This window comes from Pogona vitticeps, chromosome 2 (genome assembly GCF_051106095.1).
Source record: "Pogona vitticeps strain Pit_001003342236 chromosome 2, PviZW2.1, whole genome shotgun sequence".
Lineage (NCBI taxonomy): Eukaryota > Metazoa > Chordata > Lepidosauria > Squamata > Agamidae > Pogona > Pogona vitticeps.
This window is the reverse complement of record NC_135784.1, coordinates 221,191,213-221,208,453: the sequence shown is the minus strand read 5'-3', so window position 1 is coordinate 221,208,453 and position 17,241 is coordinate 221,191,213. Positions and strand designations below refer to the sequence as shown.

Below are 17,241 nucleotides of genomic sequence, written 5' to 3'. Positions count from 1 at the left end.
TCAGACCATTTTTTGCGCTCGCCTCTTTCACCCTCATTAAGAGATTCTTTAATTCCTCCTTACTTTCTGCAATCAGAGTGGTATAATCTGTATATATGAGATTGTTAATATTTCTTCCGGCAATCTTGATTCCGGTTTGGGATTCATCCAGCCATGCCTTTTGCATGATGTATTCTGCATATAAGTTAAATAAGCAGGGAGACAATATACAGCCTTGTCGTACTCCTTTCCCAGTTTTGAACCAATCAGTTGTTCCATATCCAGTTCTAACTGTTGCTTCCTGTCCCACGCATAGATTTCTCAGGAGATAGGTAAGGTGGTCAGGCACTTCCATTTCTTTAAGAACTTGCCATAGTTTGTTGTGGTCCACACAGTCAAAGGCTTTTGCATAGTCAATGAAACAGAAGTAGATGTTTTTCTGGAACTCTCTGGCTTTCTCCATAAGCCAGTGCATGTTAGCAACTTGGTCTCTAGTTCCTCTGCCCCTTCGGAATCCAGCTTGTACTTCTGGGAGTTCTCAGTCCACATACTGCTGAAGCCTACCTTGCAGGATTTTGAGCATAACCTTGCTAGCGTGGGAGATGAGTGCAGTTGTACGGTGGTTGGAGCATTCGTTGGCACTGTGCTTCTTTGGGATTGGGATGTAGACTGATCATTTCCAATCCTCTGGCCACTGCTGCATTTTCCAATCTTGCTGGCATATTGAGTGTAGCACCTTAACAGCGGCATCTTTTAAGATTTTAAATAGTTCAACTGGAATGCCATCACCTCCACTGGACTTGTTAGCCAAGCTTTCTAAGACCCACTTGACTTCACTCTCCAGGATGTCTGGCTCAACCACACTATCTGGGTTGTCTGGGACATCCAGATCTTCCTGGTATAATTCCTCTGTGTATTCTTGCCACCTCTTCTTGATGTCTTCTGCTTCTGTGAGGTCCCTCCCATTTTTGGCTTTTATTATGTCCATCTTTGCACAAAAAAAAGTTTCTTGAACCGATCTCTGGTTTTTTCCCTTTCTATTATTTTCCTCTATTTCTTTGCACTGTTCATTTAAGAAGCCCCTCTTGTCTCTCCTTGCTGTTCTTTGGAAGTCTGCATTCAATTTTCTGTAACTTTCCTTTATCTCCCTTGCGTCTCGTTTCCCTTCTCTTCTCTGCTATTTGTAAGGCCTCGTTGGACAGCCACTTTGCTTTCTTGCATTTCCTTTTCTTTTGGATGGTTTTTGTTGCTGCCTCCTGTACAATATCACGAGCCTCCATCCATAGTTCTTCAGGCACTCTGTCCACCAAATCGAGTTCCTTAAATCTGTTCTTCACTTCCAGTATGTATTCATAAGGGATTTGGTTTAGATTATACCTGAGCCACAATCAGCTCAAGGTCTTGTTTTTGCTGACTGATTTCAGTATTGCCCATCTGGTGATGTCCATGTGTAGAGTTGCCTCTTTTGTTGTTGGTAAAGAGTCTTTGTGATGACCAGTTTGTTCTTTTGTCAAAACTCTATTAGCCTTTGCCCTGCTTCATTTTGAACTCTAAGGCCAAACATACCTGTTGTTCCTATTTATCTCTTGACTTCCTACTTTAGCATTCCAATCGCCTAGAATGAGAAGAATATCTTTATTTGGTGTCAGTTCTAGAAAGTATTGTAAATCTTCATAGTATTGGTCAATTTCAGCCTCTTTAGCACCAGTGGTTGGTGCATAAACTTGGATTACTATGATGTTGAAAGGTCTGCCTTGGATTCGTATTGAAATCATTCTGTCATTTTTGAGATTATATCCCAGTACAGCTTTTCCCACTCTTTTGTTGACTATGAGGGCTACTCCATTTCTTCTATGGGATTCTTGCCGACAATAGTAGATATGATAATCGTCTGAATTGAATTCACCCATTCCCATCCATTTTAGTTCACTGGTGCCCAGGATGTCAATGTTTATTCTTGCCATCTCCTGTTTGACCACATCCAGCTTACCAAGGTTCATAGATCTTACATTCCATGTAATGAATGACTCTGCTCTGGATGAGCAGAGTCTCATGTAACTGTCATGAGACTCTGCTCATCCAGGTAGGACCATAGCTGGTATAATTTTTGCAGCTGAAGGTAGGCACACCTGGCCACCAAGTCCTCCTGTGCTTCCAGAGTTATGTCAGGTTCCAGGAGCACCCCCATGCTGTGGATCCTGTCCCTTAGGGGGAGTGCAGCCCCATTCAGGGCAGGGAAATGGCCCGTCAGCCTGTCCAGTGAAGCCCCCACTAACAGCAGTTCTGTTTTGTTTGGATTGAATTTCAATTTATTGACCCTCATCCAGTCTATTATCGGCTCCAGACACAAGTTCAGCACAGAAACCGCCTCCCCGGGATTGGTATAAAATGAGAGGTTGAGCTGGGTGTCGTTAGCATATTGCTGACTCCTCAGCCCAAATCTCCTGATAACCTCTCGCAGTGGTTCCATGTAGATATTAAACAACGTGGGAGACAGCATCGAGCCCTGAGGAACCCCATGACATAAACGCCATGGGACAGAGCAACTGTCCCCCAGCATCCCCTTCTGGACACAGTCAGTCAAGAAGGAGGAGAACCACCGTAAAGCGGTGCCCCCAATTCCAAACCCAGCCAGCCTATCCAGAAGGACAACATGGTCGATGGGGATTAGGTGACCAGTAATATCAATTTATATCCCTTTTCACTTCATACCTCTCCAAAAATACATTAATCCTTCTGCTGGCATATAGCCTTTCCCCTTCGAAAACACATTCCATACGTCCTTGAAATCATTAGATTTTACCTCTTCTCTTCTTAAAAGTGGTAGCAGTACTGTAACGTAAGTTAGAAATAATATTGGTTACACTTGTAACACTGATTTTATAAAGGTCTTGCCACTGCTACTATTTGATCACATATTTATGACCCACCAACAACATTGAGGTTGAAAGTCAGCAGTGTTGTAATTGTTATAGACCTAGGCCAGCCTCCAGTTAGTCTCAGTTAGAGAACAGATTCATTCAATCAGTTCCTGAATGGTAATTCAGTATTTAGGTAAATCCTATTGAATCAGTGGATCTATGGTAGTTGGGATTAGCGGTAGGATACTGACCACAGGAATTGCTTTATGCTGAGCATAGCCCTCTAGAAGTTATTGGACTGCAACTTTCAGCATTCCCCACTATTGCTTATTCTGGATAGAGCTGATGGAACTTTTGTTCCAAGAACTTTGGTGAGTTCAACAACCGTGGAGGCTGAATGCTGCAGACTGCTGCTCTGTATCAACTGATGCAGCTGTTCAATTTTTTTCTGAATTTTCTCCCCGGTGGGCAAGATTGCAACAGTCTTTTTGTGTATTTTTTCATTTTGGAACTTTTTTGTGAAAAATGCCCAGAAATGCTTTTTGTGTTAAAAATTATAGTATTTTGTGCAGAAACACTTGTATAAAGTTCCCGTTCTTTATTTTTAAACACTAGGATTTTTGCAAATGTTGCAAAGAAAAGATAACTTACTGGTCTTTTTGCTCTCACATAGGAGTAAAAATAATCTAATACAGGGAACAAATAATCTGACTATTTTTGATGAGGTATTTCAAAGTGTTAAAGTCCCATTTTTCATCAAGGATGAGAAAATATGTGAGTGATATTAGATCTTTAGTCAGTGATAACATTAGCCATTTTAGTTGAAACACAAAGCCTATATTATCATCCTTTAGCTGGATTTGAAACAAATTAACTTCTCATGTTGTACAAACTGTAAGAGGTGAGAGTGTTCATGGTCAGCCTTTGTAATCTTTTGTAAATTGCAGACTTGGTAACTATATACTTCAGGTATGATATCATATGTTATGATATAAAGCTAAGGGCAACTCAGCAGCCAGTACTCGCTGGCAGTACTTGCTCTCAAGATGCCCTAAAACTATTTTATTTAAAAATACATGTTAATGTTTAAATAGCATCTCTTATTTATAATCTTTATACCAGTTTCAGTACAAAACAGAACACAATTTTATATGAGTTTTGATCTATTAATATAGGTCTTTCCCATACTTTTTGTCCATTCTCAGTATTGGAAGTGTTAAGCCTACAGTTTGTTCTTACTCACACTGTTTGGCTTCCTGTCCAAAGAAATAAGTTTGATCACTTTGAAACAAGTGGATAGTTGGAATCATAGAATAGTGAAGTTGGAAGGGGCCTACAAGGCCATCAAGTCCAATCCCCTGCTCAATTCAGGAATAGAAATCAAAGGATATCTGCCAGGTGGTTGTCCAAATTTCTCTTGAATGCCTCCATGGTTGGAGCACTCACCACTTCTCGAGGTAATTGGTTCCACTATCTTACTGCTCTAACAGTTAGGAAGTTTTTCCTTATATGCAATCGAAATCTGACTTCCTGTAACTTGAGCCCATTGTTGCGTGTCCTGCACTCTGGGATGATCGAGAACAGATAGTTTTTTGATAGTTTTTTCTTTTCCCGAAAGCAAAGTTGTTAATAACTTTTAGTCTTGAGTTTCTGTATTAAGACATCCCTTTATAATGTAATATTTGAATTAGGTTATCTTACAGGATTAAACAAATTCCACATAATGGAGGACTTTGTGTATTTCTTATACTTACGATGAGTAGGGAGGTACATGAATTCAAAATTTGCTCTTACTCTCACTGTTAGGCTTCCTGACCAGGGGAAATAAATTTGATCAAGCCTTATAAATATGTTTGTCTCTTCCATGAGGCTGTTTCCACTGACAGAAACTTTATAGTTCCCTGGTCTCCAGTGCAGACTAATGTAACAGAGCAGATATGCAGGTATGAGATATGCTAAACCAATGCCTAAAAAGAACTTACTTGATGCAGGCAAGGTCAGAACTAGGATAAATAGCACCCAGAATGAAGAGTGTCATAGCTGCCTACTAAGTCAGGTTTGTAGGAGTTAGAAAGTAAGATTTTTTAAAAAGCTCCTTGAAAGAAGATATATCTTTAGTTACTACCCAAAGAACTGATAGAATCTAGGGGTGAGGCAAGGGAAGAGTTATGAACAGTTGCTTTTTGCCACCCAAACTTACCCTAAATAGTATAATTTTAAAAGCAACTGGAGGAGGTCTCATCTATATCATTGAAAATATAATATATGAAATATATGCATCCCTGTCTACCATTAGTGCCTTTACAGAATTTTCCTAATACCTGACTTCCCTTGAAGAGAAACAGAAGAACAGTCCAATCTGGATCTTTAGATGTACTTGAAGTGTCCATGGTCTGTAAGAGTAGTAGTTTAAATGTATTATTTCCTTTCTTCATTCACTTGCATCTGTTAATATCTGAAAGGGAAGAAATAAAGGAAGTGGAGTAACCTAGTTATTACTCTGAAATATTATTTTTCTTTTTAAATTTCAAGTTATTGCATGATTGCTTTCTGGCAGCTGGACCAAATACACACTTTAATTGTATGTAAATCACAGTGTGGCTGATCTTTGGATATTATGAAGACCATTATATACAAGATTCATAGAACTTTTTTTCTTTTCAAATAATGCCCTTCTCAGTGATTCTGAAATACTGACTTCTGAAGACCTGGGGGATAAAACAACGCGGAGTATACCTTTGACAGACAAAAATGATCAGCAGGACCAAAAACAAGAGAAAAATAATAAAATGCCTCCAGATACTGTGCATTTAGAAGGACAAAGCAAGTTACATCACAAAAAGGTACTATTTGAGGTTAAAACGTTTGGATGTATTGCTTTTTAATGTCACTAATACTTGCAAATAATCAAATGCAATAGTCTCTGTGTACGACTCATGTGGGATTGTGGTACCTTGCCCTATGGGATCTAAAACTATACAATTGATATGTCCCTATTTCTGGCTTGGCAAGTGGATATAGTTCACCAGTGCAGGGTAACTTATCATTCTTGTTGTTTTCGGTTCTCTAAAAAGTATTGACATGATGCAATTGACCACTTTATTTAATCTTCTCACACATCTAACTTTGAAATGTGTCATTTGGCTATACCCATTCTAGATGCAAGCACTCTTTTCCATTTGAATCTGCTACAGTAATGTGCCTTCAGGTCATTTCCAACTCTTGACAACTCTATGAAATAGCAAGCTCCATTATGATTACAGAGCTCCTGTGATCAGAATTCCTTTGTTATCAGGTTCTTGATCACAGGAACTTTAACCACATTCAATCAAACGCCATTACAGGGCATTATAAAGATCTCAAGTGTTGTTGAGTCTTTGAGGCTATTCAGGAATAGGGCTTACATATGCACACTTTTCCTTATCCCTCCTTTGATCTCTGTGCATTTAGATCTAAATACTTAAGTCTTCTGTGTCACTGTAAATCCTGTATGTATCTTGTGCAACAATCAGTTGGATGCTGTATGTTTACCTGCAGCCTCCATCCACTGGCCTTCCATGTCTGAGGGGAGCCTTAGTATAAAGTAAGTCAAGTATAGTGCTGTTCTAGAATAAATCATTATTAAAAAAAATAATAAGACTTCCATTGACATTTTAAATAGACAGTATGAGCTATGAGCCCCTCAGAAGACTTCATGAATTCTTAAAATCTTGAAATACTTTTAATGTAATGAAAGATGGTTAAAAATGTCTTGGACTATAGTAGGATACAGTCATGTGACTGTACATCTTCCTTCTTTGTTCACTGTTTTCTTCTTTTCATTCATCTCTGGTGTCTCTGGCAGTAAATTCCACACCACAAAGATGTCTCATAACATACCTTCTTCCCTGAAGATGCAGTGATGGCCCATCAGCACACAAAATGTTCAGAAAAGAATGAGATGCCATTTTGAAATGTGTAGCATTCTGTGCCCTAGCTCAGCTTTCTACAAGAGGCAAAATAAAAGGAGGACTAATCCCTCTGATGATAGAACAGTCTCTCTCCTTTCCCAGCATTTAAGAGTGGGACATTACCAAGATTGTTTCTCTTTCCTGTTCCAGCCAGAGGAGTTTGGAATTGTGTTAAAGAAAGATATAAAAATCTTAGATCTTAAATGGTTAGAAATACACTTAACCTGATGATTCTGAACGATTTGGGCATGACTTTCAAAAGGTTACTTCTCCTTCTTCTGATCCATCTTTTCCCCACATTTTCATAGCCACAATCAGAAAGGAATGCTGCAGCCAGGTCCCATCAAGTGTAAAAAAAATTCTACAGTTTACCACAGACTGTGCTGGGCAGACTATAGCTCCATCCCATGTGGATTTGTACTCTCAGCTTAAGTATCATTTTCCATATATGCAAAGAATAAGTAGGAGTCCCTAAAAATCAGGAAGGTGAAAGCAAAGTGAGCACTTAAAAAAGGGCTCAGCCTTAACTATTGTGGTAAAAGCGTTCCTTAGAACTGCCTTTACACGAGACAGAGAGAGATTCAGAATGATTAGTCCCTAATGCCAGCAAAATCGGGTCCTGTAATTTTGCTCTAGGCGACTTCACACTCCTTCACCCAAGTCTGTCTCGATTTTAAATAAACAATCTGGAAGGTCTGCTCTTCCTCTTTTTTTACTTTAGGACCCTCTTTTGGTAATATGGTAATGTGGCCAGATCAAAACAATCTTAGTCAAAAATATCCAATTTACTACTGTAGCATGGTCTAAACAAGGAGACAGCTTACAGACAATTTGTCTTTTTATATTTTATTACAAAAGATAACATTTCAACGAGCTTAGTTTAACATCATTTAGTATTTCCAAAATAACCCCCAGCCTTAGCCTCTAGTTATTTCCTCTATAAAGTGAAAACAATAAAATGTCTAACTTAAATAAGCATTCTTACGCAATCCTTTTGATTAAAGTTCTGTCGGCTGCATTTCGCTCGGTGTCGACCCTCTCCATCTCTTCCCCGTCCTTTTCACCCATCTTCCTTAAATTAAGAAGTTATGTCCTTGTTCATGGATTTGAGATAAGATATGGGTCAGCTTGCTCTTCTTATCTCTTTTTTTTTCTTAAGCTGGAGAAGAACTGACCTTGTACATTTTCTCTCTAATTAGCACCTGGGCATAAGCAGATTTCTAGCTTTTTCGTTGCAGCTCTGAACTAAATCTTATGAAATACAACATTATTCTATTTTCATAATCAAATTCATGACACGCCCCCCCTTTAAGATACAAAATACAGGACTATTAAAGTTCTTATTTTGTTACTAACTTAACATTTGATTATGAAAGGTTAACACGACTACATGTGAACTTAAATTTATCTTAACAAAGTATTAAATTCATAACAGTAATGCCTATCTCTATCAATATACAGACAAGTAAACAAGTTGATTAATTTTAAACAGAAATTCAAGGTAACCATATTATATCAGCATACAATTTTTCAACGATCTGTTACATTACGTTCGATTTTTCTCCCCACATTGTTACAATCAGAATTGTTTGCAGATCTGTTTCTATACATTTTTAAACTATTTACATGATACATTACTGGTTTCTTGGATGAATTTAACATTTTCACAAGATAATTCACATTTCCCACTTTTTGTATGATTTCCCCTGGACCTTCCCAAACTACTTCCAATTTTGAAGGTCTGAGCGGGTTTAGTACAAGTACCATATCACCCACTTCAAACTCTCGGTGACGGGCCTTCTTGTCATGATAGTATTTTTGTTTTGTACAACCACTCCGTTTCCCTGTTCTTTGACAGTAATCACAGGTACTAACGTAGTCCCTGACGGTTTTATAAATCCCGGGCCAATAAAAATGTTGTGAAATCCGGCTTAACGTTTTTTGAATTCCAAGATGTCCGCTACTTGGACTATCATGGGCAAGTTGCAGAATTCTTTCTCTGTACTCTCTTGGAATGACTAGTTGTTGTACTGGTTCCGCCTGTTCGTTCGATTTGGGAAAATATTCTCGATACAATAGTCCATTTTTCCCCCACAAAAAGGATACTTTTTGTTGTACCAGTTGTCTGGCGTAATCGTTGGCTTGTGACCTCAAAGAATCCAAAGTAGGGTCTTCCATCTGCTTCTGTTTGAATACTTCGGATCCCATTGTTATAGGTAGATCCTCTGGTTCCGTTTTTGTTTCGGTTGTACTATCCGTTTCGTCTGCAAGGGGTTGATGTTGCGTTACATGTCCATCTGATTGCTCCTCAGAGTTATATTCAGTTGAGACTTGCTCTATTGCTTTACTTCGCGCACGTGTCACTGCTTGTATGGAAGCTGATTTTAAAGTGTGTTGGTGGTTAAGAAACGCCAAGTCGTTGCCTATCAAGAAATCGGGTTTACCTTCATGCACTAATAGATATTTTGCGCCTTTCCAATTTTTGTAGATTAAGTGCACGTAGATTAATGGTACGAATCTCTCGATTATTTCTCCGGATCCATAAGTTTTTACTGGACATCTCAGGTTATTTAAGATTAGTTCCGAATCTACAAACTGTTTGTTGATTGATGAGATATCTGCGGCGGTATCCCTAGAGGCGTTTATAGTCAAATCTCCTGTTGAAAAATGTAGGGTTACCGGTTCCGAAAAACTTTTCAGTGACCAATATAACTGTTCTTCCGGTAGGATGCTACTGGGCTCTATAACTGAAAATTTCTCCCCTGAGGATGTCTGTTGGTTTACTGTTGTAGAGACTTGAGCTACTTGTAAGCCCATTATCCTTGGCACAATCCTTGGCTCTGTTGCTTGCATTTCACTACTTTCAGAAAAATTTGGCTTGACTCCTCCTTGTCTCTGGGGTGGCACATTCCTTAGTTGATTAACTTCATGTGGTTCTGTTGGTTGTTCTGGTATTTCTAGTGATGTTGCACTGAAATAGTTGACCTTCGGGGTTGTTGATTTGTATTTCCGTTGAGCCGGTATGGGCGCCTTCTCGAATCTCCTTGGTGCTGGTAAGGGTGTCTGCTGAAATCTCTGTGCGGCAGGTAAGGGTGGTTTACCAACTTGCTTCCCGTCTTGGTTATCTGATATGGACAGTCTTGGACAATCTTTCTTTAAATGGGCTCCTCCACAATGGAAACATGCCAAGGGTAAACTAATCTGGCTAATGTCCATGCTTCTTTGCTCTCCAGCAAAAGACTGTCTTGGTTCAGGAACCACTGTTTTCTTAGCTTCATATAGGTTCTGCCTCCTAGGCACTTCTGGAATACTCCTAACTCTGGGAGTAGGTTCAATCTTCTTAAAGGAAATTATTTCTTCAGTTTCCTGGTAATCAGACAGGTTTCCACTGTCCATGCTCCCTAAAGAGCCTCTGGTCCACTCTTCCTCAGCAATCTTCCTCTGCAAAAAATGCAGTTTCATCTGATGGTATTCCCTTGCTTTTCTCTGACTCGTGGAGTGGGCTTCAAACCATTGCCTCTGGCTCTCCATGAAGTCTGCCATCATCAGGGTAAACTGCTCTTGCAACCTGAAACTCGCATCTCTTTTATCTGCTGGACTGCTGCTGGCCTCTGCCATTGCTGCTCCTGACGACCTCTGGTCATTAGCAAGAATTTTCTCTGTTAGCAGATCCTGCTGAGTTGGAACTTGTTCCGCCCCAGTGTACTGCTGTGTCCTTCTTGGCATTACTTTAGGTTTAACAACTTCTGGATTTGCTTCCATTAATCTTTGGGCGTCTTCTTCAGTAAATCTTGTGACAGCACTCCTCATATGAAATTCTTTGGGTATCTGTAGCGATCTACTAATAGTTGTTGATCTTGCTCCACTCTGCAGTAAAGAACTATGCTCCATTGCTGACAAAATCTCCTTATCTACCGATACTTCAGGCAGTGAAAACCGACTGCTAAAAGCCATTTTTCCTTTTTTCTTTTCTTCTCTCCCTGCAGCCTTGGCCGAAGCACGGGAGGAGCAATAAAACAATTAAACTGTCAACTTTGACTGATCCTACTTTCCCTCCAGGAAATCCTTTTGGCTCTGGCTTGGGGTAGGAAATTTTCCTTTTTAAACTTTATTTAATCACTTTTAAATTACTTTTATTATCCTGGCTGCTCCTTATAGACTCCTGCTACACTCAAAACAATTTTGCCACTCTGTCACCTGAGTGAATCGAGCTGGCACTTTTTAAACAGCACAATGCTTGTTCCTTAGAACTCTTAAGCCACTGGCAGAATCTCTCCTTGCATTACTTTAGCCTGAGCTTTCTGCATAGGAGTCTTCTCCAGTCACAATAATTTACAACCTTCCCTGCTTTGCTCTGAAGCTCACGCCAGAGAAGTTTCTCTTGTCCTTTATTTAGCAGTGTGTATCTGCTTGCTCACACATCTGCCTTCATAAAACAATTACCAGCGCTAATTCAGCCCTTGAGCAAAGCGCAAATATTTAAGCTGCCAGCATGGCATAAACACAGCACATGGATTTGTATCCAAACACAGCCACCATGGCTTGTAAATCAAATCCCATCTGCCACTATACTGTAAACACGGCACGTGAGACTCAGATCCCAAGATGCCACCATGTGGTAAAAGCGTTCCTTAGAACTGCCTTTACACGAGACAGAGAGGGATTCAGAATGATTAGTCCCTAATGCCAGCAAAATCGGGTCCTGTAATTTTGCTCTAGGCGACTTCACACTCCTTCACCCAAGTCTGTCTCGATTTTAAATAAACAATCTGGAAGGTCTGCTCTTCCTCTTTTTTTACTTTAGGACCCTCTTTTGGTAATATGGTAATGTGGCCAGATCAAAACAATCTTAGTCAAAAATATCCAATTTACTACTGTAGCATGGTCTAAACAAGGAGACAGCTTACAGACAATTTGTCTTTTTATATTTTATTACAAAAGATAACATTTCAACGAGCTCATTTTAACGTCATTCAGTATTTCCAAAATAACCCCCAGCCTTAGCCTCTAGTTATTGTGAGTTATTGGTCCCATAAATGAGATCAAAAACCACGAAACAGGAAAATCCAGGCCCCATTCACTCCCATTCGAAATTAAACTGCTTGAGTCAACACAGTTCCCGGGACATGAACTCTTGGCAGCCTGCATTTAGAATCTGTTTCGATTTCATCAAAAGGAATCACTTAATACCGTATCTTTACTGTTTAATGACTCAATTTTGGTAACGTAAGCCAAATTAATTATCTATAAGGAAACTGTTCTGTTCAAAGGACTAGAAAGGCCAATTATTAAACAACATAAGTTTATTTAAGTGAACAAAGAAAACATTTCTCTACAGTTTCATTTCTAAGCAACAGCATAATGGTTCAGCACCTTCTATAAAAGTTAACTAGTAAAACAAAACAAAAACTAAACTATAAACTAAGGTAAGCAAACGATATTCTTACGCAGTCCATATTGTTGAATTAGGTTCCTTCGCTTGGATCAAAGAAATGCGACGCCATGTTTTCAGAAATCCCAAAAAAACTCTCTTCTCTCTCTCAAGTTACTTTTTCCAACCTCTTGTAAATTTCTCCAACCTGCCCCCTCCTGACATATTCACCCAATCACGAAGGCAAGAATTAGCATAGGGTACGCCCTACTTTCCCACCAACACCAAAGAATTGTTTATCATTCAGGTTAGAGATATTTTGACTCTGCCGTGTTTTCCTCTCCAGCTGCGGCGATAAGAAAAGCTGAAAATAACTACTAGTAATTTTCCAGAACTTAGCCTGTGTCAGACTCAAAATGGATTCCTCTATGGTTAAGACATGACTACATAACCCATCTCTAATTAGAAAAATACACTTCATCACACACCCCCGCTAAATTTCTTCTAAATTCAGAACAGTTATTCTGAGCTAATTTGAAGTAAATTGATAAAACAACTAGAAGTAAATGATTATATATGGATTATAACAAACAATATAGCAATACAATCTCTCGGCACACCATGCAGATATACAAAAAGGAAACAAGCATGTTAGTTCATTAGCCACAGTAACTACTCCAACCGTCTTCCATCTTCTTTAGCGGTCAGGAACATCTGGATCTTCATAGTACATCCTGGAAAGTCCATCTGCCACCACATTTAGCTTTCCAGGTATATGTTGAACTTCAAAATCAAAATCCTGCAATGCTAAACTCCATCTTAACAATTTTTGGTTCTGAGACTTCATCTTTTGTAACCAAACTAAGGCTCTATGATCAGTTTGGAGTGTAAATTTACTCCCCCATAGATAAGGTCGTAAAAGATTAAGAGACCAATATATAGAAAGAGCCTCTTTTTCAAGGATTGCATAATGTCTCTCTCTTTCCAAGAGCTTTCTAGAGAAGTATGAGATAGGATATAGATTCCCATCCTCCCCTTGCTGTAACAAAATAGCTCCTAATCCAAATTCTGAAGCATCGGTTTGCAAAATGAAAGGCTTATCAAAATCAGGTGATTTCAGTATAGGGGCATGAATAATCTTCGCTTTTAAGGCCTCAAAAGCCCCTTGGCACTCGGGGGTCCAATTAACTTTGACAGGCTGTCTCTTCTTAGTTAGCTCTGTCAGAGGTGTAGCCAATTCACTGAAATCAGGGATGAATTTCCTGTAATAGCCAACTACACCTAAAAATGAACGCACTTGTTTCTTGGTTTTTGGAACAGGCCAATCATTGATAGCTTGAACTTTGGCTTGCAGAGTATGAATTTCACCTTGACCAACCAAATGACCCAAATACGTGACCTTCCCTTTCATCCATTGACATTTACTAGCTTTGACAGTAAGACCAGCTTGATGAATTCTAGACAACACAGTTTCAACATGAGACATATGAGAGTCAAAATCAGAACTGAAAATAGCAACATCATCAAGATAAGCACTAGCAAAAGGTAGACCTTTTAAAACTTTATCTATCATTCTCTGAAATGATGCTCCTGCGTTTTTCAATCCAAATGGTAGCCTTTTGAATCTAAAAGTGCCTACATGAGTGATAAAAGCGGTCTTATCTCGTGAATTTTCGGCTAAATCCAGCTGCCAGTAAGCATTCTTTAAGTCAATTATGCTGATAAAATTTGCCTTGGCCAATTTTTCAATTAAATGATCCATTCTAGGCAATGGATAAGGATCTGAAACAGTAACACTGTTTAACTTTCTGTAATCCACACAGAACCTTATCTCATCAAGAATCTTGCCAGTAGAATCTTTTTTCGAAACCAGAACCACTGGAGATGAGTATGGGGATGATGACTCCTCAATTACATCCAGAGATAACATCTTTTGTATTTCTTGTTCAATCCGTAGAGCATGATCACCAACTGCTCTGTATGGACTAGATCGAATTGGCTGACTATCGGTAGTGATAATTTCATGACTGACCAAATTTGTGTAACCTGGCTTATCTGAAAAAACATCTTGATATTTTTCTAGGATTTGGTACAGCTTTCCCTTCTGGAGTGAGGTACCTGTCAAAACAAGGTTGTCAGACCAATCACCAGCATCTTCTAATTCAGCTAGCATATCTACAGGCTCATATTCAGACTGATGACAAGCAACCTTATATTGCAAAACCATTGCAGTTCTGTCTTTATACAATTTCAACCTATTGACATGGTAACTTACAGGCTTTTTCTCAGAATTCAACATTTTTACTAAATAATTGTTATTCCCCAGTTTCTGTACCACTTCCCCTGGACCTTCCCAGCCAACCTCTAATTTAGAAGGTCTAAGGGGGTTTAAAACAAGAACCAAATCTCCCACATCAAATTCCCTGTGTCTGGAATGTCTGTCATGGTAGAGTTTCTGGGTTGATTGAGCATTTAGCAAATTGTCTTTGGCCAATTCTTGCACAGCTAACAGTTTTTCTTGCAGATTTCTGACAAAATCAGCAACTGGAACTGTGCTGCTTTTCACCACACCTTCCCAATCAGATTTCAGGAAATCCAAAGGTCCTTGTAGATTCCTCCCAAATACCACTTCACTTGGAGAGAAACCACCAAGAGAGGTGTGAGCAGAACTTCGATAAGCAAATAAAACAAATGGTAACAGATCGTCCCAAATGTTACCATACACCTGTACCATGGTCTTGATCATCCTCAGTAAGGTTTGTTGACCTCTCTCAATTAACCCATGACTTTCAGGATGATAGGCGGAGCTAAATTTTATTTCTATTCCACTAAGTTCACAAATTTTGTCCATTAAGGAGCTACGAAACGCCCCCGCCTGATCACAAATTATCTGAGATGGTACTCCAATACGTGAGCACAAGTCTATGATGATGCGTGCGATGGTGGAAGCTCTTAGATTACTCAACGCATAGGCCTCGATCCAACGACTAGCTTGGCAGATGAAAGAGATGATGTATTTCTTCTTAGACTTAGTTGGAACAAAAGGTCCCATGACATCCATTTGCAAACATTGGAAAACTTGATCAGGTATGTCCATTAAGAGCATTTCCGACTTCGTCTTATCGGTCTGATAACCTGTTTTTTGGCAATAGTCACATGAACTGACATAGTCCTTCACATTTTTGTTAATACCAGGCCAATAAAAATGCTGAGAAATTCTTTTTAAAGTTTTTTGCACACCTTGGTGACCACTAGATGGATTGTCATGAGCTAATTCAAGAATCCTCAGTCTGTATTCCTGTGGTACTACCAGCTGTCGTGTGGGTTGCATGTTCAAGTGTGATTTGGGATGATATTCTCTATACAAAAGTCCATTCTGGCCCCACACAAAGTTAACTTGCTGTGTTATTGGGTTTTGAGCATAGTCATCTGCTTGTGCTCTCAAGGAAGCTAGTGAGGGATCAGTCATTTGCTTCACTTTAAACTCAGCTGACCCCATAGGCACTGATTCCTCTATTTCCACTTCTGTATTAGCTGCATTATCTTGTTCTGCCACTAGATGTTGCTGCTGGTCTAAGTTTGTAGTAGGGACAGCTTCATCAGAAACACTCCCAGTCTCTGCTTTTTGGGTTTGGGAACGGGTAACCACGTTAACAGCAGGACCTTCCTGACTCTGCTTAAAATTCAAATAGGTGAGGTCATTCCCCAGCAAGAAGTCAGGTTTCCCCTCATGAGTGAGGCAAAGTTTAGTACCACGCCAATTTTTGAACGATAATTCCACAAACGCGAGAGGAATATGTTGTTCTCCCGCCTCTCCTGAACCATAGGTCCTAATGGGTAACCTTAAATTGTCCAAAATCAGTTCTGGGTGCAAAAATTTTCGGGATATGGAAGAAAGTTCAGCACCAGAATCACTGTAAGCATTTAGAACCACCTGTTCCTTATCAGTATACAAAATCACCTCTTCAGAATAAGTCTTCATAGCCCATTCTTTCTGAGACTCAGGGATTACGCAACCCGGGTCCATTAGGGTATACTTTTTCCCCTGTGGTGACTGTCTTATAACTCCTGCTTGTTCTCCTCCACGAACGTCTAATATTTGAGGCACATAGTAATTTACCGCTGCCTGTCTATCACTGGCTAGTGAAGCGGTAGTACTCCCACTGGGTTGATTCTGTCTAGGCACTGTGCCCATGACAGACTGGCTTTGAGTTGGTACTTGTTGACTCTCTGGGGTGTTAGGGCTTACCAGAGATACTTTGGGTGTGCCTCCCTTGGATTTGCGTGGCGCTGGTACCGGTGTCCTAACATCTGACTTCCTAGCTTGACTAGGGGGTCCTTGAGATAGTGCACAGTCCTTTTGTAGATGAGGGCCACCGCATTTGAAACAAGCAAAAGTGGGTCTGCTTTGATTTGGAGCTAAACTCCTGCGCTGATCAGTTGAAGTCTGCCTATACTCTTGATGGTAAGGCTTTTTAAAGTCAGGCTGGTTTTGTCTCTTAGGTGCCTCTGCTCTAGGCGCCTCTGCTCTGGCTCTAGGCGCTGGTTCAGGCTTCCTAAACGATAACAGTTCGTCAGTCCTCAGCGCAAGGGATTGGAGGTCTTTAAATTCTCTCTCTAGTAAAGAACTCCTCAACTCTAAAGGGACCAAGTTCATAAATTGCTCCATGAATAATGCCTTTCTCATATCTGCTACAGATCTGATTTTCAAAGAGTCCAGCCATTGGTCTCCTAAAAATTCCAGCCTGTCAGCTAAAGCTGCATAACTCTCATTAGGCAGTTTTTTGATTTTCCTAAAATTCTGCCTCAATAGCTCTTTTGTATAACCATAGCGCTGTTTAATCACCCAAACTAATTCAGACCAATCATAATCTTCCTCAGCCACTTTGGCCACGATTGTGGCGAGCTGACCGCAAATTTGTGGACGAAGGAGTTTCGGAAGCCACTCTCTAGGTATCTCCAAATCTTGGCAAGATTGCTCGAAATTCTTAAGGAAGCTCAACACACAATCGCCCTCCTGGTATCTAGGTAGACTTCCCCTATCCACACTGGCTATAGAGTCTTTAATTGCCTGTTTGGC

General features: G+C 39.8%; 1 protein-coding gene across 12 annotated transcripts in view; it reads left to right on the top strand.

Moving 5' to 3' along the window:
* CNTLN (centlein) overlaps nt 1-17,241 on the top strand; it is a 484,545-nt gene that overhangs the window by 335,527 nt on the left and 131,777 nt on the right. For all 12 annotated transcript variants that reach the window (XR_013541453.1, XR_013541452.1, XM_020797524.3 and 9 more), the window contains one exon: nt 5,521-5,683. Coding sequence is in view for 10 of the 12 variants with exons in the window: in XM_020797524.3 (XP_020653183.3) it covers nt 5,521-5,683 (163 nt within the window). In the remaining 2 variants the exon portion in view is untranslated. The remainder of the gene's footprint in view (nt 1-5,520; nt 5,684-17,241) is intronic.